This window comes from Pseudoliparis swirei, chromosome 24 (assembly GCF_029220125.1).
Source record: "Pseudoliparis swirei isolate HS2019 ecotype Mariana Trench chromosome 24, NWPU_hadal_v1, whole genome shotgun sequence".
Taxonomy (NCBI): domain Eukaryota; kingdom Metazoa; phylum Chordata; class Actinopteri; order Perciformes; family Liparidae; genus Pseudoliparis; species Pseudoliparis swirei.
Window position 1 is genome coordinate 28,030,160 of NC_079411.1, and position 27,453 is coordinate 28,057,612.

General features: G+C 43.0%; 1 protein-coding gene across 1 annotated transcript in view; it reads right to left on the minus strand.

The window, feature by feature from the left end:
- maml3 (mastermind-like transcriptional coactivator 3) overlaps window positions 1-15,393 on the minus strand; it is a 135,989-nt gene extending 120,596 nt beyond the window's left edge. The window contains exon 1 of the mRNA XM_056409034.1: window positions 14,004-15,393. Within this exon, the coding sequence (XP_056265009.1) occupies window positions 14,004-14,384 (381 nt within the window). The 5' untranslated portion in view covers window positions 14,385-15,393. The remainder of the gene's footprint in view (window positions 1-14,003) is intronic.
- Window positions 15,394-27,453: the final 12,060 nt, after the last annotated feature.

Below are 27,453 nucleotides of genomic sequence, written 5' to 3' on the forward strand. Positions count from 1 at the left end.
CAAACACTTCCTCTCTAAGCAGAGAGCACTCTGGCGTTTTATCACACACACACAGACACACACACAAACACAGACACACACACGACATATCCACAAGCAGACAGGCAGCCTGTTCGGGCGGTCTGCATCACTGTCGCTATGACAACGACGGGAGAACAATCCACAAAAACAGCCTCTCGTGAGGAGGGGGAGAGAGAGAGAGAGAGGGACAGACAGACACACAAAGAGGGAGTGGGAGCGAGACAAAGGGGGAGAAAGGAGAAGGGGGGGGGCTAATGGGAAGCTCATGTGTACGTGCAGCTGTAACAACTCGGGCCGCGTACCATTTCTCTGCCGGATTCCCTCGTCCGTTTCCTTTACCTGCAGGAAGGAAAACACCTCGGAAACACATTCCATCACTCTTCTGTTGGTGGTTCTCAGAAGTCTTTCGTCTCACGCTCACACAAAGAAATATTACAAGATATAAAATGCTGCCATTGTCTCTTACATTCCTGCAGATCCAAAGGCAAGAAGATCCGGTGGCATTCCACACACGCTCTGAACCTTTAACCAGACGCATCCATCGGCTCGACTTGGACTCGGAAACACTTTCTTTCTGCACTAGTAACTCAAAATTCATCGAATGTTTTCATCTTGTACAAGTCTGATAATCGGTGCAGATTAAGCTGCAGAATGAACAGATTCCAGATCAGACTGTACCACTCAGGTCCAAAGCCACTGGACACACGTCTCCTTCACCCTTTGTGGGGCGAGGAACCATATACGGTAACTTGCGCACGTGCACTATCGTTGCCTTGCAGCGCCTCAGTGAGTTCAACAATCACATGGACTTGACCCAGCCAATCAGCAGAGATCACCCCGCGTCACAGCACCTGCATTTGTGGCATTTGACCAATCGGCAGAGACCAGGTGCGAGTTTGATTTTCTCCTTTTTTACGAATCCCGGAAAAAAGACGATTTTGCAGCTCGACTACGATTTCAGCCGAAACAAGTAAACTGACCCTGGTAAGTGGATGAAACTCACACATGTTATGCTTGAAGAGTTGAGCTAAGTGATTACATGCGTTAAGTGTCGTTTGTAGAAGACAGTCAGACTGTATATATAACGTAAATATGATTACTGATAGGATGAATGTATGAAACAGGAAACAGTGTTGCGGCGATACGATAACAGACAGGTGAAGTCTAGGTAAGTATAAATCAGCTTCGACGGCGATGTATAATTCAGGCTTCGTCGAAACTGAAACGTGATCGCGATGCTTGCCACGCGGGGACATTTGATCACAGTTAGGAGTTAGTGTGGATGAAGTGATGCAACGTGCTGGTGGTCAGTAGCTATAACAATAGCTATGAATCTACGATACTTCAAAAGAAGAATAAAAAGGTTCCAGTGTGATGTTATCCCAAGCAGAGCACAATGTCATGTAACCGATCTGCCCGAACATTAAAGTATTATATATATATATAAATGTAAATAAATATATAAATATAAATGGTAATAATAAATAAATAAATATATATATATTTAAAAAAAATATTTATATACACTACCGTTCAAAAGTTTGGGCTCACTTAGAAATGTCTTTATTTTTCAAAGAAAAGCACTGTTTTTTCAATGAAGATAACATGAATCAAAAATACCCACTATACATTGTTAATGTGGTAAATGACTATTCTAGGTGGAAGTGTCTGGTTTCTAATGAAATATCTCCAGAGGTGTATAGAGGCCCATTTCCATCAACTATCACTCCAGTGTTCTAATGGTACATTGTGTTTGCTAATCGCCTTAGAAGACTAATGTCTGATTAGAAAACCCTTGTGCAATTATGTTAGCACAGCTGAAAACAGTTATGCTGGTGATATAAGCTATACAACTGGCCTTCCTTTGAGCTTGAAGTTTTAGAACAAAATTAATACTTCAAATATTAATCATTATTTCTAACCTTGTCAATGTCTTGACTATATTTTCTATTCAATTTTCAATTCATTTGATAAATAAAAGTGAGTTTTCATGGAAGACACAAAATTGTCTGGGTAACCCCAAACTTTAGAACGGTAGTGTAAATAATAAATATATATATAAATGGTATTTATATATAATAAATAAATAAATATATATTTAAAAAATTGTATTTATATAAATAATAAATATATATATATAAAGTATTTGTGATGTAAATTGTCAAGACGTTCTATTTTATTTTTCCAAAACATTCTCCAGACCTGGAAATGTTCTATTCTTCAAATTCGATGACTTTTCATTGCCATACGAAACCCCCGGGAATGAGCACTAGACACACAGTGCAGCTGGTGGCTGATGGGAGTGCCATTGGCTTTTCAGGTATTTGGTTAATAAACCAAAGTGCCAATCTATCCGGTCGATGCCGGTGGATTCACTGGAGAAGTCAAAACATTGACCGGTACGTCTTTGAATGTCTTTACTAATTAATCCCAAATGTATTTCTGTCCGGAGCGACGCTGTGGACTGATGCGGAGACATTTGAGTCAGGTGACATCAGCGAGAGTAACTTTAAGACATTCAAATAAAATCATCTCTTTAACAGCTGTGACTCAGAAGTGTGTTCCTGAACGCAGCTTCACACTTAAATCAGACGCTCCAAAAAAAAAAACCCACAGAAACATTTAGTGTGAGCGGCCCTCGCCGGGCAGGCGGTGAACGCTCCCGTCTCCTAGGCAAAGGGTCCATCCCTGGAGCCTGAACGCAGCACGGATTTAGACATTTAAAGAAAGAGAATACCTCTTTGTCTGCGCACTGAGCGCCGCTGACACTCGCTCTACCCGGTCGCTCGGCACGCAGGCGTAAAGAACTGTGAAAAGCAAATGGCATGGAGAAACACACTGCTAATGTTCCAAAATATTTAGTGTATGTGCACAACAGAGATCAGGGCTCCTCCGCCGCCTCCCCGGGGACTTCCTGAGCTGACAGTAAGGATCCTCCAGGGGCTTTCTCTTTGTTATGTTGTGTGCAGCAGTCATTAAGTATCCATTAAAAAGAACTCAAGGGCTCCTTAACTGTCAACAAGCCCCAAATATAAAAAACAAGAGTCTCTTGTCATTTTACGGGGGGAAGGGGACGATTACAAAAAGCTTGTAAGAGGCGTAATCACTGCTCTTCTCCGCACTTTAAAACTGTAACAACATCTTGCGCACAAAGACTTGAGGAGCGTGATCAGAGAGCTTTGAGCTGCTAACGTCACCAAAAAAACCACCACGGCCGACCCCGAGCTGCTCGGAGTCTTCAGGGAAACACGACCGCTCAAAGGTTTGGGGTCACTGAGAAATGTCCTTATTTTTTTTCAATGAAGATAACATTAAATGAATCATAAATACATAGTTAATGTGGTAAATTAATATTATAGGTTGTTAATGAAGTCTCTACAGAGGTGTGTAGAGGCCCATCTCCAGTGTTCTGATGGTACATTGTGTTATCGCCTTAGAAGACAAGCGGAGGGGTAGAAAACCCTTTTTATGCGAGCGCAGCTGAAAACAGTTATGCTGCTGAGAGAAGCTATAAAAATGGCCTTCCTTTGAGCCACAAGAAGAACAATAAAAATCATTATTTATAATGTCGTCAATGTCTTGACTAGATTTTATATTCATTTTGCAATTAATTTGATAAATTAAAGTGAGAGTTTTCATGGAAAACACAAAGTTGTCTGACTTTTGAACGGAAGTGTCTGGAGTAAAAGAAAGCAATATGGACGTCCGCGGCTCTCGTCTCCTCGGTGGGAGAGTTCACCTCGTTCTGCTGGAGAGGCGAAGGCAAGGAGAGATGGAGAGGAAAGGACGAAAGGTGGTGAGGAGGGCAGACTGTAAGGAGACGTCGTGATATGCTGCAGAAAGACTGAACCGAGGAGGTGGAATAAGAAAAAGTGAGAGTGAAACGTGAAAGGGTTAAGTGAGAAAGTGATAATAAAGACCTGGAGATGCTCAGAGGGACAGAAACTCATTCTTAACTCGTCCAAACCACATAAATACCAGGTCATACGCGTCTCATGAGTTATTACGAAGCCACGCGATGACGCGCGAGGCTATTTCTAGGAGGAATGCGGCGACACGGCGGCCGTCTGTTTACACTCGGCATCGCGATCGTAACAGAGCAGCTGTTTACACAAGATATTTATTAAAACCAGCCAATAAAAGAAAGAACACGCTAATGTGGTTGTTGTTGTGGTTGTGAAAAACAAGCTCAGATTATCCTATTAAATATGAAAAATCCTGTCTTCTAAAAAATTATGATTTCACTTTTAATAACGTTAGTCGGGCGACGTCATTCCGCCCGGACAGAACCATCGCAGTTCTACTCGTTTTAAATAAATACAATTAATAATGCAGTTATTAAGTTTGGTTGCCATTCCCTTTCTTTCCAAGAGTCAGATAAGAACGTCGACGCCGCTCTCACATCCGTTCTTTGATTTAAATATGAAGGTACAGCCAGCAGCCGGTTAGCTTAGCTTAGCTTAGTTTAGCTTAGCATACGAACTGGAAACAGGGTAAAACATCTAGCTCGGCTCTAACTGACGTCAATGTTGTAAATACTGAATCCATAGAACATGTTTGGTCATTTCCAGCAAAATTAAATTTAAAAAAAGCACACCTCTTTAATAATAATTTATGCTAGTTTAGCTTAGTTTAGCATAAGAATTGGAAACAGGGTAAAACATCTAGCTCGGCTCTAACTGAAGTCAATGTTGTAAATACTGAATCCATAGAACATGTTTGGTCATTTCCAGGGAAATTAAATACTTTAAAAAAAAACACCCATTTGAGTATTTATGCTAGCTTAGCTTAGCATAGGAACTGGAAACGGTAAAAGGTCTAGCTCGGCTCTAACTGACGTAAATACTGTATCCATAGAACACATCTGGCCATCTCCTTGGAAATTAAAAGACTTCAAAACAACACACCTCTTTAATTATTTAAGAATAATAGTAGATGTGAAACAATTCAACCACGAAAAGAAACCGTAGAGGGAATAACGTGTCGAGTGTCGTGTGTCCTACGGGGGGGGGGGGGGCGACCAGGAGAGGAGCAGCTGCCGTGTTTCCTCGGTTGTGATCGTTGTTGTTGCTGCTATTTTAGGACCCGTCCAGGAAGTGATGTGCAGGCGGCCGCTGACGGAGGATTCAGATCAACTCAAAAACAACAACAACTCAACGGGGAGACGACGAGGCGTCTGTTCGAGCTCGTGCGTCGGAGACGGACCGCGCGTCGCATTTAAGCCAGTTTCAGTGACACGTCCACGTCTCCCCGTCGCCACGCGGGCCGCTGGGTCATGTGGATGAGGTGTCAGCCAATCAGTCGTCGGTGTTGGTCCCGCCGCTGCATCAGACCTCCAGTCTGCTGCGAGTCTGCAGACCATGTGGACCACAACGCGCTTTATGACCCTCCCTCACACCGGCCGGCTCCGCCCCCTCTGGGCCCGACAGCTCCATCTCCTCCTCCCTATTGCCCTCTGCAGTATCATCACATCATGTGTGTGTGAGGGTGTGTGGGTGTGTGTGTGTCTGTGTGTGTGTGTCTGTGTATGTGTGTGTGTGTGTGTGTGTGTCTGTGTGTGTGTGTCTGTGTGTCTGTGTGTGTGTGAGGGTGTGTGGGTGTGTGTGTGTCTGTGTGTGTGTGTCTGTGTATGTGTGTGTGTGTGTGTGTGTGTGTGTGTGTGTGTGTGTGTGTGTGTGTGTGTGTGTGTCTGTGTGTGTGTGTGTGTGTGTGTGTGTGTGTGTCTGTGTGTGTGTGTCTGTGTGTCTGTGTGTGTGTGAGGGTGTGTGGGTGTGTGTGTGTATGTGTGTGTGTGTGTGTGTCTGCAGCCACTGTGGCACAATTACCCCGGCTGCTGCTGCACTAATGGCTATTGATGCAGCCAAGGGCCACACACACACACACACACACACACATAAAGGATTCATGACACTGCGGGGGTGGGGTGTAGGGGGGGGGGGGGGTTGGTCAGCTCTAGTAAGAACAACAAATGTCATTTAACAAAAGGAGGGAGGAGGCAGACGATAACGGCCTCCACCTTTTTTTGCCCAAATACGAGACGGAAGAACACCAGACTGAACAGAATGTGTGTGTGTGTGTGTGTGTGTGTGTGTGTGTGTGTCCAGTAACTGAGTGTATGGGCCCGTGTGGTAGGTAATTCCCTCTTAGTGCTGGATTTCTTCCCCCGACCACCGACGAGAGAGCTTTAGGGCACTAAGCCTGCTGCCTGAGACTGAACCAGGGATCACTGGAGACAAGAGGTGGAGAGAGGGAGGGAGAGAGAGAGAGAGAGAGAGAGAGAGAGAGAGAGAGAGAGAGAGAGAGGAACAGGTGGGCTGTGAATGAGGAGGTCACGTTGAGGTAGGAGTAGGATATCTAATTCAACAAAACATTTTTTATTATTAAACGGATTGTGATTGCCCCGGAGTTTAAACAAACGGGAGGTCACAGGAAGGTCACAGGAAGGTCACAGGAATGCTACATGCTACATGGTAGAAGATGAGACAGATTCACAACATCCAGCCGTCGCACAAACACTCAAATATTGACACGCACAAAACGTTTACTCTACTCTCACATTCATGAGGAACACAACGCACACACACACACACACTAGCTCTCACGGGACGTCTCTGATAACAACCTCATCTATATTTCACTGTGTGTGTGTGTGTGTGTGTGACTACATGAGGGCTGAACACAACAAAGTTGTCATTATTCACACTTTAAGAGCTCTGTTAACATGTCTGTTCATGTCCCACGTTTAAGTAAATATAAAAAGTGTTTTAGCTGTTATTTCATTCTCAGAATAGAACTTTAAAAATACCGATATTGGCGTCGGGAATCTGGTATTGATCGGGCTATTATCTCTCGACTGTGTTGCTACACAAGGGTGCTGAATCGTTAAAGAAAAGGGGGCGGGAACTAAGGATTATTTATTACTCGATTAAGTGTTGGTCTGAAGCTGCGTTCACAACAAAAGCGTTGCGACTTCTCCTCAAGTTGAAATATGTTAATGTTTATATATATATATATATATATGATATTACTGTTATGAACCCAAACACGAGGGTGTGTGTGAGACGTCCTCGACGAGTATGAAGCAGAACTAGTGGTTAGTTCTTCATGGTGGTTGAAGGAGATGATAACTGTTTCCACGGAGATAAGCCCCGCCCCCTCTAAGGCGCCAGTGAAGCGAAAAGCCACAAATAGCCAAGCGAGTAAAGCGTTGCGAATATTCTCTTCAGGTGTCAACGCGGCATAAGGAATGTAAAAAAAAGAAGTCAATAACACAAATATGTATTTCATTTTTTAGCAGAATATTTTTTAAATCTGACAACTAAGATGTTTTTAAATATTTATGCAAAAAATAAAATAAATAAATACAACAATTTTGGCGACAAACGGGCAAATTCATATCTGGTCGACGGCGTCTCGTCTGTCACGAGCTTCGGTTACCGACACGCAGCTCAGGTCTCACCGCCGTGTGTCGGGAGGAGACAACAACAACAACAACAACAAGGCCCATGAAACCAGTTGAGCAAATATTTGAGGACTGAAACGAGAAGCTTCTGCCGAAACCCGCCGAGCCGCCGCGGATCACAGGCCTCAGCACAGGTCACGCTACTGAGGTCATTTATTAGCTTTGAGCTTCATCTGAAAGATTTACTTCACTTTGAGGGAATACAACCTTGTGTGTGTGTGTAAAGAAGTTGTGAATAAAGTGCGCATGAAAACAAAAACGTTTGCAGAAACTTCAAGAAGCTCATAATGATGTCGTGTGAATATTAGTTTGAAAAGACACTGCATGGAAAAAGAAAACCCAGCAGAATAAGCCCGTGATGGGTTAATAACGGCGTGCCTGTGATGTCACGGGGTGCGTGTCGACGTCACGCTCTGCACGCGTGTGCGTGTGCGTACCGGTGAGCGCCAGCTGGGCGGTTTAAATATAGCACTCGGGCATCAAGTCCCGGCTGATATTAACAACGCCGCCGCCACCGAGACCCGTCTACACCGCGTTAGCCCTGGAACCAGAGGGGAGGGAGGGAGGGAGGGAGGAAGGAAGGAAGGTAATAAGGAGGAAGGGAGGGAGGGAAATAAGGAAGGAAGGAAGAAAATAAGGAAGGAAATAAGGAAGGAAGGAGAGAGGAAGGAAGGAAGAGGAAGGAGGGAGGAAGAAAGAAAGGAAGGAAGGAGGGAGGAAGGAAGGAAATAAGAAAGGAAGGAAGGAGGGAGGAAGGAAATAAGAAAGGAAGGAGGAAGGAAGGAAATAAAAAAGTAAGGAAGGAAGGGAGGGAGGGAGGTATTAAGGAGGAAGGGAGGGAGGGAAATATGGAAGGAAGGAAGAAAATAAGGAAGGAAGGAAGGAAGAGGAAGGAGGGAGGAAGAAAGAAAGGAAATAAGAAAGGAAGGAAGGAGGGAGGAAGGAAATAAAAAAGGAAGGAAGGAAGGAGGGAGGAAGGAAATAAAAAAGGAAGGAAGGAAGGAAATAAAAAAGGAAGGAAGGAAGGGAGGGAGGGAGGGAGGGAGGGAGGGAGGGAGGCCTCGGATTCATGAAAACTCAGCCGCCCACACTCCGGCCTCACAAGAGTTGAGCAGGACAACAGTGTGTGTGTGTGTGTGTGTGTGTGTGTGTGTGTGTGTGTGTGTGTGTGAGAGAGACATTCCTCTGTGAGGTGGATGCCAGGGAGCGAGCCAAAGACAGACCGTCCCGAGCTCCCGTGTTCAGCGGAGCTAACGAGCCCCTCGCCGCAGCGCCGCTCGGCCCTCGCCGCCGTAAACTCGTGAGCGATGAGGTCATCGGACCCGACTGAATGTTTTTGTCAGGAAGTGCAGGTCGCCGTTCTGTTTGTGGAAACAGCGCGGCCCGGGTGGTTCAGAGACACGTGCTGGTAGCTATCAACAAAACAAAGAAAGGTCCCGGGTTTGATCCACAGAGAACACATGTTGAGTAGTTTCTACAGAACGAGCCCCTAAAACACAACTTCACATCATGATAGTAATAACAGGTTCTTACACATGTTGACCAAAGGATTTCCAGGACCTTTCCATGACTTTAAACCAAATTTCGATGACCAAACTGAAATCTCATTATAAACATGAGGAATTTAGAAAATGTTGCGTATTGAGAGCATCTGCCGGCTTATATTCTTTAAAAAACACATTAATTATTTCAAACTCGGCGTAAATTAACATGATAATAACACATTTCCATGACTTCTCCAAAACGTTTATGATTTAAGTTTTTTCCATGACTTTTCCAGGCCTGGAAACGACCATTTTAAAATTCCATGACTGTTCCAGGTTTTCCGTGACCGTACGAACCCTGTTTATTTATTTATGTTAATGTTATGAACTCAAACTCGAGGATGTTGGATGTTCAGACGTGTGTGGGATGTCCTCAACGAGTATAAAGCAGAACTAGAGGTTAGTTCTTCATGGTGGATGAAGGAGATGATAACAGTTTCCACGGAGATAAGCCCCGCCCCATGTAAGCTCCGCCCCCTCTAAGGCGTGAATGAAGCGAAAAGCCACAAAGTCAAGCCAGGGTTCTGACATCTTGACCAGTGGATTTCCAGGACTTTTCCATGACTTTAAACCTATTTTTCCATGACCAAACTGAAATCTCATTATAAACATGAAAAATTTAGAAAATGTTGCGTATTGAGAGCGTACGCCGGCTCATATTTTGAGCATCTTTCTTTAAAAAACACATTAATTATTTAAACTCGGCGTGATTATAACAAATTTCCAAGACTTTTCCAAAACGTTTATGATTTAAGTTTTTTCCATGACTTTTCCAGGCCTGAAAATGACCATTTTATAATTCCATGACTGTTCCAGGTTTTCCATGACCGTACGGACCCTGTAATAAAGGCGGTTAACTTTGCCGGCAGACCCTTTTTAAGTGATGGAAAACGTCGCCACAACACGCAAATTTCCATTTTTAGACTCGAAAGTCTGCATTGCGTTTAGCCGTCGCGTAAAATAAACATAAATGACGAGCACGCGGGGGCGTCGCCCCGGCAACCACGACGTCGACGAGCCAGAACGCTCCTTTGCCTCTAAAAAGTGTCGCACTAATCTTTCCTGTGCTGAAAGAAAATGACCGATTTAAGTAAATGAATGGAAACGGACGATGTGGACTAAGACACAACAAACACAAACCAGCGCCCGGCGTTCGGTTCCACCCGGGCGTTCGGTTCCACCCGTCGACGGCGCCGCTGCAGCGCCTGAAGAATTAACCACGTCCAACCAGATCGGAACAGAAGACGATGCAACCCATCATTGTACCCGTGTTCTCAAGGGTACACACACACACACACCTGTTCACGCAGACACCAAAAAGCAGCCGTGTGCACATGCACGTCCACCCGGCTGCATGTTCGCTCATTAAAAGTGGGACTTGGTTAATACCTGCATTTGGGGTTTCTCGTAGGAACAGGCTATAATTAACCTGTGAACCCCCCCCCCCCCACACACACACACGCACATATGGGGTGAAATTGACACATTGTGGTTAAACTGTGTAAAACATTATTAATAGACGCGAGCAAAATATATTGATGTTATGCATCAAATTAAACAACAGAACGTGGGCTACAATAATCAGGACTCAAAACACAAACTAAAAATAATTATTAAAATATCATAATCATGATTTTGTCCCAGTCGGCACGTTTCCGGAACTAGCGACCCATCCGAGAAAAGCCAGATAAACCCTTTATTTATTTTTTTGGGGTATGTTATGTTGAGCAACGCCCTATAAAAAAATTTGTTTACATTTTTTTTTTAAATGTTCATAAAAATACTAATTTCTTTCTCTGTCAATCTGAATATCTATATATATATATATTCATCCCTGATGTATTACCCGTCTCTTTCCGTGTGTGTGTGTGTGTGTTCGGATCCAAGCAGCACACATAAAACTCACGGGCTTGTTTTATTTCAGTCGGCATAGTAGATATCACCGGGTGTCCGTCCCCTTAAAGGTGTACACACCCTTTTTTACGAGGTAACCGGCGACGGTAACAACCGACACATGGTTCAGTTTTGTCGTAGGGAGTTAATAAAGTAAACTACATAATTAGTTAGGTTAAATCAGTTTGTGCTGCCACGGTTGAGGACCACTTTATTAGGTAAGAGGTTTATGTGTGTGTATGTGTGTGTATATGTGTGTGTGCGTGTGTGTGTGTGTATATGTGTGTGTGTATATGTGTGCACACGTGCAATGAACATAAGAGCTAATAACATGCCTTCGATATCCCCCGAGGAACTGCAATTAACGACTTTTACAACGTGCCTGCTGATTGAACACCGTCTGTTGGCTTATAAACCATTAGATATATACATTATATATATATATATATACACATACATATATATATATTATATAAATATATACACACACACACATATTTATATATATATATATACACACATATACATATATATATATATATATAAAACACATTTCTGCCCATCACCATAACTAAACAGCATTTGGCAAAACGTTTAATCCGGAGTATAGACGGCAGTGAAGAAGTAGTTCCTCCGGATCAATGTCTCATTGACTGATGAAGGTGGTGGTTTGATCTCCTGGCATCTCTCTCATCATCAGACGATTACAAGTCGGTGAAAGTGAATCTCGGCGGTGATGGAGTGCGAGCTCATGATCTGGCAGCGTGTGGTCGATCCCGCCCAGGCGGAGACCCCGGAGCCTCTTCTTCTGGCCGCTCGGTAGTTTTAGTACAATTCTGCTTTAATGACGTCAAGGAAAAGCGCGGCGAGCGCCAGAACAAGCTCCCAGTGTCTTCTTTTCCTTTCTCAATAAAAAAAAAGAAAAGAAAAAAGTGCGCCTATAAACACAAACACACGCTCTCCATAATTACAGGCTTGCCCCCGCCGCCGTGTGGGAGTGTCTGAGAAGCATCAGAGCCGAGCGCAGCGGGACGCGCTGAAGAACATCCCACTGAGGACCGTGGAGGTACCAGTCTGCTGCTTCACAACGAATAAATACAATCGGCCACACAGCCGAGGAACCACTCCGTCAAACACCGGCTATCTGCTCTTATCTCGTTTATTGATTGATTTTCTTCTATTTACCTTTTCCTACATTCCTGACATTCTTCACTCTGACAATTACCACATGACCAACTAACCAGGACAACGCACACAGTTCCCTTTAGCCGGGGTTTGTGACTAAATCGTGATTATTTGTCGCACATTTCCAATCTTCTTAGGTGTTCAAACACACCTTCTGAGCACGGCGTACCGAAAGGAAGCCGGTGCGTACCGTCCCCCCTCCAGAGGGTGAGGTGCGTGGTGTGTAGTCACATGAACGGCACACTTTCCTTCTGCAGTGACTACATGCAGCCATCTAGCTGCAGCTCTGGGGGGGGACCAGATCTCCTGTCTCATCTCCTTTTACCTTCTTATCCCTAAACAAGAAGGACTTCAAATGTAGCGTATAAAATAAATAAAAAGGGTACCGACATGGAGATCTCTGTGATTCCTCTATCGGAGGTGTCTTTAAAGCTGGAATCCCTCCATTCTCCGAAGCATTTGTTGCCGGCCATCTGATGGGCGCTTCGTTTTTTTTAATGTCCACGAGGACCGCTGGGAGGTCCTCGTAGACATAAAAAATAAAAAAACACCGCCACTGCTCCGTCAAGCCGTATAGCCGGTCAGGCTCGCGTGGCTCTTAAATAACGACTTGAGGAGGGGAGGGGGGGGGGTCTGATTTTGCATTTCAAACAGAAGAGGAACTGGTGCTCATCGCGGCAACAAAAGGCATGTGGGAGGGAGGGAGGGGGCAACAATGTGGACATTCCCGGCGTACCCTTTGGTCTTTTCTCGAGGCAGCTGGAGCTCGTCCGCGGGGAGGTGTGTGTGTGTGTGTGGCAAATTGCACACCGTCAAAATTCACCAAAGATCTGATCTGCAGACGTAGGGCAGAAAACCATCCTCCATATGCACACTGCCCCCGACCATCAGGACATCAATGGAGCATTCGTGTATAAAGTCTCCTGGGAGTTTTTAAGACTCCATCGGACTTATATTTACTTACCGCATCAGCATTATTATACGAGGACATGCAGTGTTGACGTAGTGCCTCTGGTGAAGCTCGACAGTTGGTTATGAATGAATCTACAAAAAGTTTTGTGTTCCGTGAGTGTATTTTTTGTCGTACGTCTGATGACAGGGCGCCTTCGGTGAGTGGGCGGCTGTGATAAGGTGTTTGCAGCACTGTGTGGAGTGGCTGTTGATTTTGAGAGTGTGTTACAAAGGTTACAAAACAGGCTGAAGCATAAGCTGCTGCTGCCGGGTGCAGGGGAGCAGTGTTGCAACGTCAACACCCGATAGAACAACAACAAGAAGGAGAAGAAAAGGAGAAGTCGCTTTCTTGTAGAGAAGAAGAAGAAGAAACAACAACGCTGTCACCCTCCAGAAGTTAGATAGAAGTTTTCTGGAGGTGAAGATCTCAAAAGAAAACTTGACAATTAAGCTGTGCTTTACAAGTATTCAGCTTTCCTTTATGCACTGATATTGCTAAAGATTAAATATCAGCTGTCAGACTTGTCACTTAAAATTAAAAAATCCTGCAGCATTCAAGCCCCTAGCAGCCTTTATTTGGAGCTGGATTACTTTGTCAACAAAAGGCAAGAGTTGGCTCTGGTTTGCAAGAAGTGAAGCGTGTGTGTGTGCATGTGTGTGTGTGTGCATGTGTGTGTGTGTGTGTGTGTTTCCAAAGCAATTTGCAAGCGTGTTTTCAACAAGTTTTCACACTAGTGAACAAGTAGTAGGGAGTGCAGCTTGCAGCTTGATGGGGCCCGAGGTAGAGAGAGATGTAGGGGGAATGAAAGATAGTGTGTTCACGGACGTGTGTGTGTGTGCGTGTGTGTGTGTGTGTGCGTGCGTGCGTGCGTGCGTGCGTGCGTGTGTGTGTGTGTGTGTGCGTGTGTGAAGGGTGTCTCGCTCGGGGGTTCCGAGCTCGTCCTTACCGCTATAAGCGTGTTATTCCTCTGCTCCGCGGAGTCCGGGTCCTGCTGCTTGCTCTGGGTCTGCTTGCTGCCGCCGCCGCCGCCTCCTCCGGTCGCCTTCTTGGCCCTCTGCTCCAGACTCCGCTGGTACAGACTGACCGTCTCCCGGCGCTCGAGCTCCAGCTGCTCGGCGTGCGCCTGCTGGTACCGGTTCTCGCAGTTGACGTGGTGCCTCCGGCAGCCCTCGATCCGCTGCCTCAGCCGCTCCACCACCGTGCTGTGCTTAGGTATGCCCGCGGCCCCGGCGGCCGCCACGGCGCTCCCGGCGGCGGCCGGGTTCATGCCGTTGTTGATGCAGATGCCGCCGTTGGGTCCGGCAGCGGGGGAGGCGAAGTCCCCCATCACTCGGCCGGGTGACTGCTATTTTGGAACAACTTTTTTGTTTCTCTCCCCCACGTCAAAGCTCACCGTCGCCGCCACCTTCACCTCCTCTCTCTCCCCCCCCTCCCTCCTCCTCCCCCGGCGAAGGGGTCCCGAAGCGAGCCGGGACACAGGACGGAAGGCACCAACCGCCGAAGCGAGCGACTACTCCGGGGACGACGGTTGGTTTTTTTAAAGGGCTCGCAGCCCGACAGTCATCCGGGTTAGACGCTCGCGCGCTAACCGTTTCTTTTTTCTTCCTCCGCGGTAATAACACCCAGCGAGACGAGAGCAAAGCCCCCCGGACCGTATTCAACAGTAGAGCCGTTAACAACAACTCCACGAGAGGGGAAGAAGAAGAAGAAAAAAATGTTTTTTTTTTAAAAATACCGTGAACGTTTAGCGGACACTCAACGGCCGCGAACACACGACCCGTCCCGCGGCGGAGCGGCGGCAGCAACAGTCCCCTCGCCGGGTCACCGCGTCGTCCTCACACAAAAAGTTTTGCTGCCTGAAGCGAACGGGCTCCGGAGTTTCCCAGTGAACTCGCATCTCATATGGTTTTGGTTTGAAAAGAAATCCCGGGGAAGATGTTGTTGAGTTGTGTGTGGGGGTGTGTGTGTGTTGGGGGGGGGGGGGTAGTCCGGTACCTAGAGTAGCCCAGATGGCGCAAAACGCGGATATGGGAAGCGGCGGCGGAAGTCTGTAGTCACTCGGCTGCCGCGTGCCACCATCACAATAATCAGGTCCGCTTCTCCACGGTGCCAGCGGAGTGATATCAGGACAAGGAGTTGAGTAAAAAAACCAGCTAGAGGCTGTGAGGAGCCCGCTGATGGTACTGAGAAAAACCCGGAGCGGAGTGCGGAGCGTCTCCCCCGTCAAGGACCGGACCGATCCCTCCGAGGAGGCCCGATTAAAGGCCACGCCCCTTTTGTGTGTCTTTCCCTCTGGGTCTGTTTTCCTTTGGTGTGTAAATAAATACTACTTTATAAACTTATAGTTAATAAGCTAATTTCTTCCATACCGTGTTCAACCTCCGACTTCAACATTAAGGCATGCAAAGGTGCATGCAGAGGCCCAATTAGTCCAATGTTAATGATGGTACACGTCATTACATCACCACCAAGAGTGGTCAGGCCAGGAAATAGGGCCTGACCACCGTGACCTTTACAGAGAAAACACCATGACACTGGAGCACAATTAACCTTCTTTAATATTTTGAATTAGCAAGTTTCAGTTTGATGATAGAAGCAAATTTAATACTATATGCATGATACTATTACTGTGATATCATTTTTTGTTTACAGGTTGCTTTGATACTATCACACATTTTTGGGTTTAGCAGTGAAGTGTGAAACTGGTTATATATAAATCATACCAGCTACTTGTACTTGATATATAAATCCGTCACACACACACACACACACACACACACAGTCACACATTTTATATATAAAATACATTTAGATTCTGATGTGGATTGAGAAGAGTGGAGTTTGGGAGGATAATCTTCAAAATGTACTATTATAATGATTATTGTTATTAATGATATTTACCCCTTTAGTGATGCTATTGAAGCACAGTGCCTGTTACATGCACCCCTACAACCACCCGAACGTCGTACTCATTCAGATCCTTTCTCAGAATTTAGATAACATTCGCTGAATTGTGAAATCACTTGCAAAAAACAAAGTTACAGTGAGTTTTTTTTTATTCATGGGAAATAAATAGTGCATAATATGCTCTAAGCAGCAGGCGAGAGACACATGGATACAAACAAGAGCCCTTGAGTCTAACGTCTAATGTTTTAATCGTTCAACTTTCATCTCCAATGCAATGAAAACACATGACGTGAAGATTTATTGCAATATAAAGTCATGTTTTGAATCTCTCTCCCTCTCTCTCTCTCTCTCTCTCTCATGTCATGTGGGATTAGTGAGTTCTATCCCCAACTGTTCGAGCCATATGTGCTCCCTTGTCCTTTTCTGACCATCCCACCAAAAAGTCATGTACTCGCACGCCATGACCCCCCCTCTACACACACACATACACACACACACACACACTGAAGACCAACAATCTGCACACACACACAATCCGCATTGCAATTACTTTAAAACGTGGACAGCACGCTTGTCTGTTTCCTCTTCATTGGGAGTTATTCATTTCTGTTTTCTGTGTTGATAATAATATCAACGAGGTGATTTTGATAAAGAGAATTGTTTTGGGTATTTAAGAACAACAAGTTTGGATGATTTCTGCATTCAAAGACTTTGTTATATCCCTCTTAAGGTTTTAAAGGTCTTCATGTCGAGATTCTCCCACTTTGATACCACAGGCTTGGGACCCCTTAAGTAATATGACGCAATACCTCCCATGCCCCCCCCTCACCCAATAATAAGTGTATGTTACAGTAATATACTTTTGGAGATGTGATTTTCCTCAGCTGTCATTTTTTATAATTTCCAGAAGCCTGAAAAGTTAAAACGATATCATTTCTTTAAGGTTTCCGAAATTAGTTTTATCTTGTTTTTTTGTTTTTTTACCTGTGGGCCGATTAATTAGATTAATCTCTTGATTCTAAATTGGGAAACATTGACTCACACGCACAATTTAAATCAAAATATAGCAGAAATCTGACAAAATAATTCAGTAAAATAAAACACATCGATACATAGACTTTTTTCAAACTAGCCGAAATGTTGTTTACATTTTTTTATTCAATAAACTTCTGGTTGAACACGGGAATAAACAGAAGAAACATGAAGTGAATGGACGGAAAATAATACAGAAAAGCAAATTTATTTATCTTCTCCAAAGAAATATTATCCACAACCTTTGATCATTACAGCAAAAAAACATTAGCTCCAAAAATATATTTTTTAAACATGGAGTCCTCATTCCATCGTGACACCACGGTGGCGTGGAGAGAATAATAGATGATTATTACCACACTGTTTCTGACGGTTACATCACGCCCGACATCTGCCGGAGCCGAAGCCAAGAGGATTTTCTCTTGGAACATTTCGGGGCTTTCTCTTTTCTTTTGTAGAGGGAGGAAAAGGCTTTTAGGGTTTTGCTTGTTGTTGTTCTGGGTTGAACGAAGGAGAATTCTCCACTGGGCCAACTGTGGGCTGGAATCACTCTCTTTCTTTCTTTTCTACTCACTCAGGGCGCATCCCTTGATTCCTGAATTCAGCCGGTGACTTACAGGAATAAAACATTCAGCAGTAGGTGAGCTTCCACCAATGATTCTTATTGTTGCATCAGAACTGTTGTAGTCAGATATATATATATATATATATATATATATATATATAGAGAGAGAGAGAGAGAGAGAGAGAGTGATGGAGAGAGATTTAGAGAAAGATAGATAGAGATATACAGAAAGAGAGAGAGAGAGATTTAGGGAGAGAGAGAGAGAGATATATATAAACATATATATATATACATATAGAGAGAGAGAGAGAGATTTATATAGATAAACATATATATATACATATAGAGAGAGAGAGAGAGAGAGCAATAGATACATATATATATATATAAACATAGAGAGAGAGAGCAATAGAGATATATAAACATATATATATTGAGAGAGAGAGAGATTTATATATATAAACATATATATATATAGAGAGAGAGAGAGAGAGAGAGAGATATATATAACCATATATATATATATAGAGAGAGAGAGATTTAGAGAAAGATAGATAGAGAGAGAGATTTAGGGAGAGAGAGATAGCGAGATAGAGCTAGAGAGAGATATGAGATATATATATATATACTGTATATATCAGAAATAAAGTGATATAGAGATAGATATACCAATCGATAGATAGAGCTAGAGATAGAGAGATAGATAGATAGATAGAGAGAGATAGAGAGAGAGATAGAGAGATAGAGAGAGAGAGAGACATAGAGAGATAGAGAGAGAGAGAGAGAGAGATAGATAGATAGATAGATAGATAGAGAGAGAGAGAGAGAGAGAGAGAGAGAGAGAGAGAGAGATAGATAGATAGAGAGAGAGATAGATAGATCGATAGATAGATAGATAGAGAGATAGATAGAGAGATAGAGAGAGAGATAGATAGATCGATAGATAGATAGATAGAGAGAGATAGATAGAGAGATAGAGAGAGAGAGAGATAGATAGATAGATAGATAGATAGATAGAGAGAGAGAGAGATAGAGAGATAGAGAGATAGATAGATAGATAACTGGCTTCAAGGTGGGAGGGAGACAGCCAGGGGGCTCCCTGGAGAGGGCCAACGAGCTGAACTGTTTTTTCAATAGGTTCAGTTCACAGCCCTCCCCCGTCTCCTCCACACATCACACCTCCCAAACACCTCCTCCCCCTCTGTCCCCCCTGCTGAGCTGCACATCCACCGAGCCCTCAATAACAATGGGCTCCTCCACCCTCCCCCCTCTCTCTGTGACGACTGACCAGGTGAGAAGACAGCTGGAGAAACTACACCAGCGCAGAGCTGAAGGTCCTGATGGCATCAGCCCCAGGGTCCTAAGACCTGCGCCACCCAGCTGTCTGGTGTCCTGCAGCGCCTCTTCAACCTCAGCCTGAGGCTGGGGGAAGTCCCGGTGCTGTGGAAGACGTCGTGCCTGGTCCCTGTCCCAAAGAAGTCAGCACCATCTGGCCTCAACAACTACCGACCGGTCGCACTCACCTCCCATGTGATGAAGGTGCTGGAGAGGCTGGTCTTGGCCCACCTCCGGCCGCAGGTGAAATCGTCGCTGGACCCTCTGCAATTTGCTTACCAGCCTCATGTGGGAGTGGACGACGCCATCATCTACCTGCTGCAACGAGCTCAGTCGCACCTGGATGGAACCGGTGTCTCTGTGAGAGTCACTTTCTTTGACTTCTCCAGTGCATTTAACACCATCCAGCCACTGCTGCTGAGTGAGAAGCTGCGGTGGCCGGTGTGCACGCGTCCACCATCTCCTGGCTCACTGGCTACCTCACAGGCAGTCCACAGTCTGTCAGAATGGGCTGTGGGCTGTCTGGAACGGTGGTCAGTGATGTTGGAGCCCCACAGGAACTGTTCTGTCTCCCTTCCTCTTCACCCTGTACACCAGTGACTTCCAGTACAACACAGAGTCATGCCATCTGCAGAAGTACTCTGATGATTCTGCAGTGGTCGGGTGTATTAGGGATGGACGGGAGGAGGAGTACAGGGCAGTGGTGAGTGACTTTGTAAAGTGGGCGATGAGAACCACCTGCGGCTGAACGTGGCCAAGACCAGAGAGATGGTGGTGGACTTCAGGAGGAAGGCGACAGCTCCTACACCTCTGAGTGTCCTGGGAGTGGACGTGGACATGGTGGAGGAGTACAAGTACCTGGGCGTCTCCATCGACAGCCGACTGAACTGGAAGGCCAACATCAACGCTGTGTACAAGAAGGGGATGAGTCGACTCTTTTTCCTGAGAAAGCTTGCATCCTTCAACGTGTGCAGCAAGATGCTGGAGTTATTCTACCAGTCGGTTGTGGCCAGTGTGCTGCACTTTGCCATTGTCTGCTGGGGGAGCAGCATCGAGCCGGTGACACCAGCCGTCTTAACAAACTGGTTAGGAAGGCTGGCTCCATCATCGGCTGCCAGCTGGAGCACCTGGAACAGGTGGTGGAGAGGAGGTCGTTGAAGAAACTGGTGTCCATATTGGACAACCCGGACCACCCTCTCCACCACCTCCTACAGGGACAGAGGAGTACTTTCTCCAGACGTCTCCTCACGCTCCGCTGCCACAAGGACAGATACAGGAGAACATTCCTGCCGACGGCTATGAGGCTCTACAACAGTTCACCTCTTGCCAGATCACCCTAACCCTTCTTATATTTTGTGTTTTGTTTTTTTATTCTTGTGTGCTGCTGCTACTGACTCGACAAATTTCCCCTTGGGGATTAATAAAGTATATATCTATCTATATCTATCTATCTATCTATCTAGATAGATAGAGAGAGATAGAGAGATAGAGAGATAGCGGCACAAGCTACTCCACACAGCCCTGAATCCTGGACCAACAGATTAAGCTTTTAATTTAATATATGATACATTATTTATTTATGATGATAAATAAATAAATACAAAGTTCTGGGTCTTTCTGTCAGTCCTTATGTGTCAGTCAGTCAGGTTAGCATTGCGCTAGGTGTTAGCTCTGAGCTCAATGCTATGGTATGTTTTTTCAGTTTTCAGTTAGTTTGTGATCATAAACCAAATTATTTATTTATTTAGCTAAACTCATGATAATCGATTGAATAGTTGAGAAATGTGACCGACTTTACCATCCCTACAACCACATTGCTACAAAATGGAACATTGCATCCTGTGTTTTATTTAATTATTTACTGTAACATGTATGTCATACATGTTAAATATTTCAATAAAATACAGGATACATACATTGTATGTGATCCATGTGATTTCCACCTCTGATCAAATCCACTTAAAGCGATTCCCTAAAACTTAAGACACACCTCGGTTCCTCTTTCCTGCTGCAAACACCACGTTTTACAAAGTATTTCTCCATCTTATTAAATAAACATGATTTGATTTGCACACGACCATCCTGACAGTTAGTGTGAGTCCTGATCCATCGGGGCTGAAAAGTAATTTAAAGTCAATGTTTTAACGTCTGGATACTATTTACTGTCCTTATTTGGCCTCGGACTTAAAGCCTCACATCACTGGAAAGAAATCACAACTATGAGTTCATGTGGAAGTTTAAATTTGGTTTTATCAAAGAGAGAGTGGACAAAAATGTCTCCGGACCCAATTGGACAGAACCAACCGCCAACTGATCATGTGACGTGGTAGGCTGCTGTGATTGGCCCGTCAGACCCGGAGTTGCTGGACATCTGTCCAAAGCAGACCAGACGCATTGTAGCTTCTGCAAGCGAAGCGAAGACACTCAACTGTGTGTCATGGGTGTGTGTGTGTGCATGTGTGTGTAGTGTGTGTATTTGTGTGTGTGTGTGTGTGTGTGTGTGTGTGTGTGTGTGTGTGTGTGTGTGTGTGTGTGTGTGGCTTTAACTGGTGCTTCGGCACTGCTGCCCAGCCTGGCCGGCTCAGCTCGTCAGGAATGAATGGAATGTTGTTTTACACGATCACACACACACACACACACACACATTAATTACTTGCTTTGACAAACTTTACTCAACCGTCTATGTTTCTGCTGTCATAATAGCAGCCTTTCTTCTAAAACATTTTCTTTTGATGGTTTTATTTTCTTGGTGTCTTTATATATATATATATATATATATATATATATATATTTAAAGTCAATGTTTTGAACGTATGTATATATATATATGTATGTATATATATATATATTTAAAGTCAATATTTTAAACGTATATATATATTTATTTAAAGTCAATGTTTTAAACGTATATATATATATATATTTAAAGTAAATGTTTCAAATGTATATGTATATATATTTAAAGTCAATATTTCAAACATATATATATATTTAAAGTCAATGTTTTAAACGTATATATATATATATATATTTATATATAAATATATATATATATAAATATATATATTTAAAGTCAACGTTTTAAACGTATATATGTATATATATACAAGACTGTCTCAGAAAATTAGAATATTGTGATAAAGTTCTTTATTTTCTGTAATGCAATTAAAAAATTATTAAATATTAAAAGAATAAAAGGCTTGCAATATTTCAGTTGATTTGTAATGAATCCAGAATGCATGACATTTTTGTTTTTTTAATTGCATTACAGAAAATAAAGAACTTTATCACAATATTCTAATTTTCTGAGACAGTCCTGTATATACATATATAAGCATTGCATATTAGACTTTTAAGACTTGTTAAAGATGTTCAGAGCTGTTTTCAGCGGCTCGGCCTGCACTCAAAACCAAAGCACCAGATATCATTAGTCGGCCTCTCTCTCTCTCAGAGACGTCTTTCTCTTCCTCTTCCTCTTCCTCTCCCTCTCCGTCATGCCAGTTTGTCTGCTCACGACTGGAGTGTGGGAGGTGAAGAATGAGCGCACACAAAAGACACACGCACAGAAACCGGCCGGGAGAGGAAGCCTTCAACAGGAGCGTCTGTCTCGCTGTGTGTCGCTCTCTTTGGTTCATCACCAACCGATAAAACAGCAACACGGGCTCCACCTCGGTTGAAGATGTCTTCCCCACCATCACACCCTCCAGATCTTCTTCTTCATGGTCTTCCTCCACGAGGGCCTCCTCCACCTTTTCCTCTGCGCTCCACCACATTGACCTCCACCGTGTTCTGACATTCAGACTGCGTCGCATCACCCTGTGGTTGACCCCCCCCCCCCCCCCACACCCCGACACTCACCCGGTGATACCCGAGGGGGAGGATCGGGGGTGGGGGGGCTCTCCAAGCCCTCCAGGCTCTTTCCGGAGACTCCCCTCCCTGGAGAAAGAGAGAAAGAGAGAGAGAGAGAGGACAGGAGAAGTTGCTGGTCTGTTGCACCACTAGACCGCCTGTCTCTAAATATTTAATGTACACGGCGTTGTGCCTCCGAGGGCGAGATAAAGAGAGAATCAGGGCGGTTGATATATTGATGAGCCACAGGGAGGGAACAAGGTTGGAAGGAAGGAAGGAAGGAGGAGAGGTGAGAAATATTGGAAAAGAGAGAACAGACCTCGCTCAATTTGAATAAAAAATTCTGACAGACACATTTTTAACATGTGGATTGTGCTGCTGTAAACGTGATAACCATCCATGAAGCCATATATCCTAGATATAAACTTACTTATATATATACATCGATGTATATAAGTTATATATATATATATTAAGTTAGTTTAGTATAAGTAAGTAATTTCATATATATATATATATTTATATATGTTATATATTTATATATACATATCTATATATCTATAGATATATATAAATATTTATATATTAAGTTAGTTTAGTATAAGTAAGTTCATATATATTTATATATTTGTATATTCATATATATACACATATCTATATATATATATACATATCTATATATCTATATCTATATATCTCTATATATAAATATATATATTATATATATATATATACATATATATATATATATTAAGCTAGTTTAGTATAAGTAAGTAGTTCATATTATATACGTATTCATATTTTATATATATATATATATATATATATATACCACAGTGCTCGTCATGTATCTATCAGGATCCTGGCAGGTGGTTTTTATCAGGTGGGAGTGGCAGACACCGGATTGCAGTGCGACTGCATTCTGCCTCCTGCCTTCCTGCTCGTGTGAATTTACACACCGAGGCCGTCCAGTCGCTCCTCCTCTATGCGGATGACATCGTAGTGTTTCCCTCTAACATTGAGCACCTTTAGATTCGGTGTGAAGACCTAAATATGACCATCCTGAATACACCGTACGAAGCCAGCCTACTGTATGTGATAATACATGTTTATTACATATGTATTACATAGTTATTACATGTTTATTACATATTTATTACATTTTTATTACATATTTATTACAGATTTTTTACATGTTTATTACATATTTATTACATGTTTTTGTACATATTTATTACATGTTTTTTACATGTTTATTACATATTTATTACATATTTATTACATGTTTGTTACATATTTATTACATGTTTATTACATGTTTATTACATATTTATTACATATTTATTACATGTTTATTACATATGTATTACATGTTTATTACATTTGATGATTTCTCTTTCTGCAAAGAAAACTAAATCCCAGAAACCAATGCGGCTACAATTATTTAAGTTGTACTCATCTTATTGATAAATATGATCAGTGCACATTAAATGAGCCTTCTCTCTCTCTCTCTCTCTTTCTCTCTCTCTCTCTCTGCAGTGTGTCTGCAGGTATTTAAGTGTGTTGTGCTGCTTCTTTTGTGTGTGTGTGTCGTCGTACAGGAATGCTATTGTTACCCAACACACACGCACCACGTGACCTCATGTTTACTCCCCGCGCTGCGATGGAGACGAGAGGCGACGACCGCGACTCGCCCTGCAGGCTGCGGAGCGGCAGCGGCTCGTTTTCTGCCCGGTCAGCAGCTTTCAGACGAGTGTGAGGCAACAACAGGAACTATAGACTTCCACTGAGTGAAGACACACGTCTGTTCATCTACAGCTGCTGTTCTATTGTACTGTTAAAGAGGCTGACGGCAAATTCAGAAGGTGGGAAGAAAAAAAGAATTAAGAATAAATGAGTGTGAGAAAAGAACACACACACACACACACACACAGAACATGGGGTTGGACTCCACTGAAAACAATACAAACACACGTGTACGTATACGCACACTCTCATGCACATCTACGTGTGTCATGATCACAAAGGATGCTGGGTAATTATACTAATGAGCCCATAATGAGATGCACATGCCCTCTCTCATTACGGAACAGCTTCTCTTTCTTTTCACAATATGTGAATGTCTTAAGAAGCATGCACACGCTACTGAGACACACACACACACACACACACACACACTTATGACTGACACATATTAACCCTGTAACTATATATACACAAAAACACACACAGGCAAAACCTAAATGCTCACAAGCACACACACACACGCACGCACGCACACACACACAAACATGAGGCACTATTTAATTATGACAAACAATACTGTGACATCATTTTTTATGGAAAACAAAAACATACACACGAACAGATCACAGATCCACAAAGAAGCTCATCTGCACACGCACACGTCCTGTAACACAACATGACTTCACACCAGTTTGAAATATTATGAAACACAACTGGTTGTGGTTCATGAAAAGATCCGAATTTGGGGTGAAATAACTACGATTGTTACGTAACTCACATAGACAGCGCTATAGTTCAGCAGGTAAGTTACATAAGCACTGCAACACCTGACTTCATGAACACACACACACACACACATACACCAGGGGGAGCACCATCCAACCAAATCGGTTTCATCCCAATCATTCATGTCAGTATCAAAACAACTCAAATGTAAAACACACACACAAACACACACACACACACACACACACAAACTCAACACAGTGACACCATGACTACCTGACAGTCTGACTCCTAAATAGATGGTAATATGTGTTCCTGACTTCATGGGCGCGTTTATGACTTCATGACACCATCGAGACATTCCGTGTCCGCACAGGTCAGCCGGAGAAAACACCACAACTCTGAGTGATGTCAATAACACACACACACACACACACACACACACACACACACTGACGCATACCCCCTAATGAATGTTATTTGACACGCTCTTGCCATGTCATGATGACACCAGGCAAAAAAAGAACAATTAAATACTGTTTTGTCGATGCATAAAAAACAGAAAAACAAGGTGTCCACAAAATCATTTATTACGTTTTTTTTGGTTCACTTTATTTTGAAAGGCACTCCTTCACATTGAAACTAACTGGTGTTCACAGGGTAACGCACAATAGCTTAGGAAGGTGTCACAAAGAGGATTTAGCCATTCACTTGAATGCAAAGGAAGTAAATGGACAATCCCTCCTGCTTGGAAATAAGTAACAGCAGCTATAATCAATATATTTATAATTTATAATATTTATATTTATAATATATTTATAATCTCTTCCTCCTCCTCCCTCTTCCTCCCACTCCTCCTCCCTCCTTGCGTTGATTGTTGTTTGTCATGTCCAAATGTTGCACCTTCCACCAAAAAAAATTCCTCGTTTGTTTGTGAAAACATTCATTCTTTGGCAATAAACCTGTTTCTGATTCTGATTCTGATTCTGATAACAAGGGATCCAATGATATCCCGCTCTACATCGACCTTCAGCTTCATGTTTAGGTTCATCTCCACGGCTCCCATCAGCATCAGCATGCCACGCCCGCCACATGAACCATCTGAGAAGCTGTCAGTGGAAAAGGGGAGGAACTTTGATAAGATACTGAGCAGGTGATTGGATTAACCATCTGCCAGTGAAACTCTTACCAGAGTTTATAGGAGAAAATAGTGAAATAACTGTAAAAAACACACTGAGTAGAGTTTAGAAGATGAGTGTAAATGACTCTGAAAAGATTCTGTTAACATGGTGACTATTTCCCGTACGCTTTTATTATTTTAAGTGACTTTGTATGTTTTGGTTTCTTTTATTTTGAAGTACTTCCGGCAAGAACCGGAAGTCGATAGAAATGTCGTAACTTGACTTCGCAAAAAGTCCGTTAGCTGGTGAACTGAAGGAAAAGGTGTTCATGAGTATTTATGAAGTACAAAAGTTACTCTATGAACTGCTGAGCACCGAGCTGGAACAGGAACGAGGCACTTTGGGTTTTATTTGGGCTTTTACTACATATTTAGTGACTTTAATTGTAATAAAATGCTAGATGTTAGCTATATTTTAGTATATAAGAAATAACCAATCTTGTGATTAATGTCCACATGTATATATAAATGTCATCTAATTAATGTTTTCACTCATAAGAGCTCATTTCCATTTTATTTGGGTTTTTACTGCTTGTTTAGTGACTTTTTTTGTTAAATACAAGTTACAAGTCTTTTATTGTCAGATGCACAGAATGACACAGGGTCAGACTGGGCTCTGACATTCTTAGGACAAGGCACCACAACAACTACCATAGCATAACATAGCAAACATAATATAACATGACATACACTCTGTACAAGTACTCTGAACATAATTTACATGTAATACATATAATAACCTTACTAAATATCCAAGATAGATATACAATACAATATGCTAAAACATATACCAACCTATACATATAATACTAACATATATACTGTATGTTCCCTTCAAGAAAGAGAACATTTTGATTAATGTTGTGATTAATGTCCACATGTAAATATGAATGTCATCTCGTTAATGTTTACACTCAGAAGAGCTTAATTCTGTTTTATTTGCTCTATTAGCTCTTACGGTGATTTCTGGAAATTAAATGGAAAAGGAGAAACTCTTAAATGTATGTTCGTCTATAAAGGCTCATGGTTGAATATGAATAAAGCAAATTCTGTAAA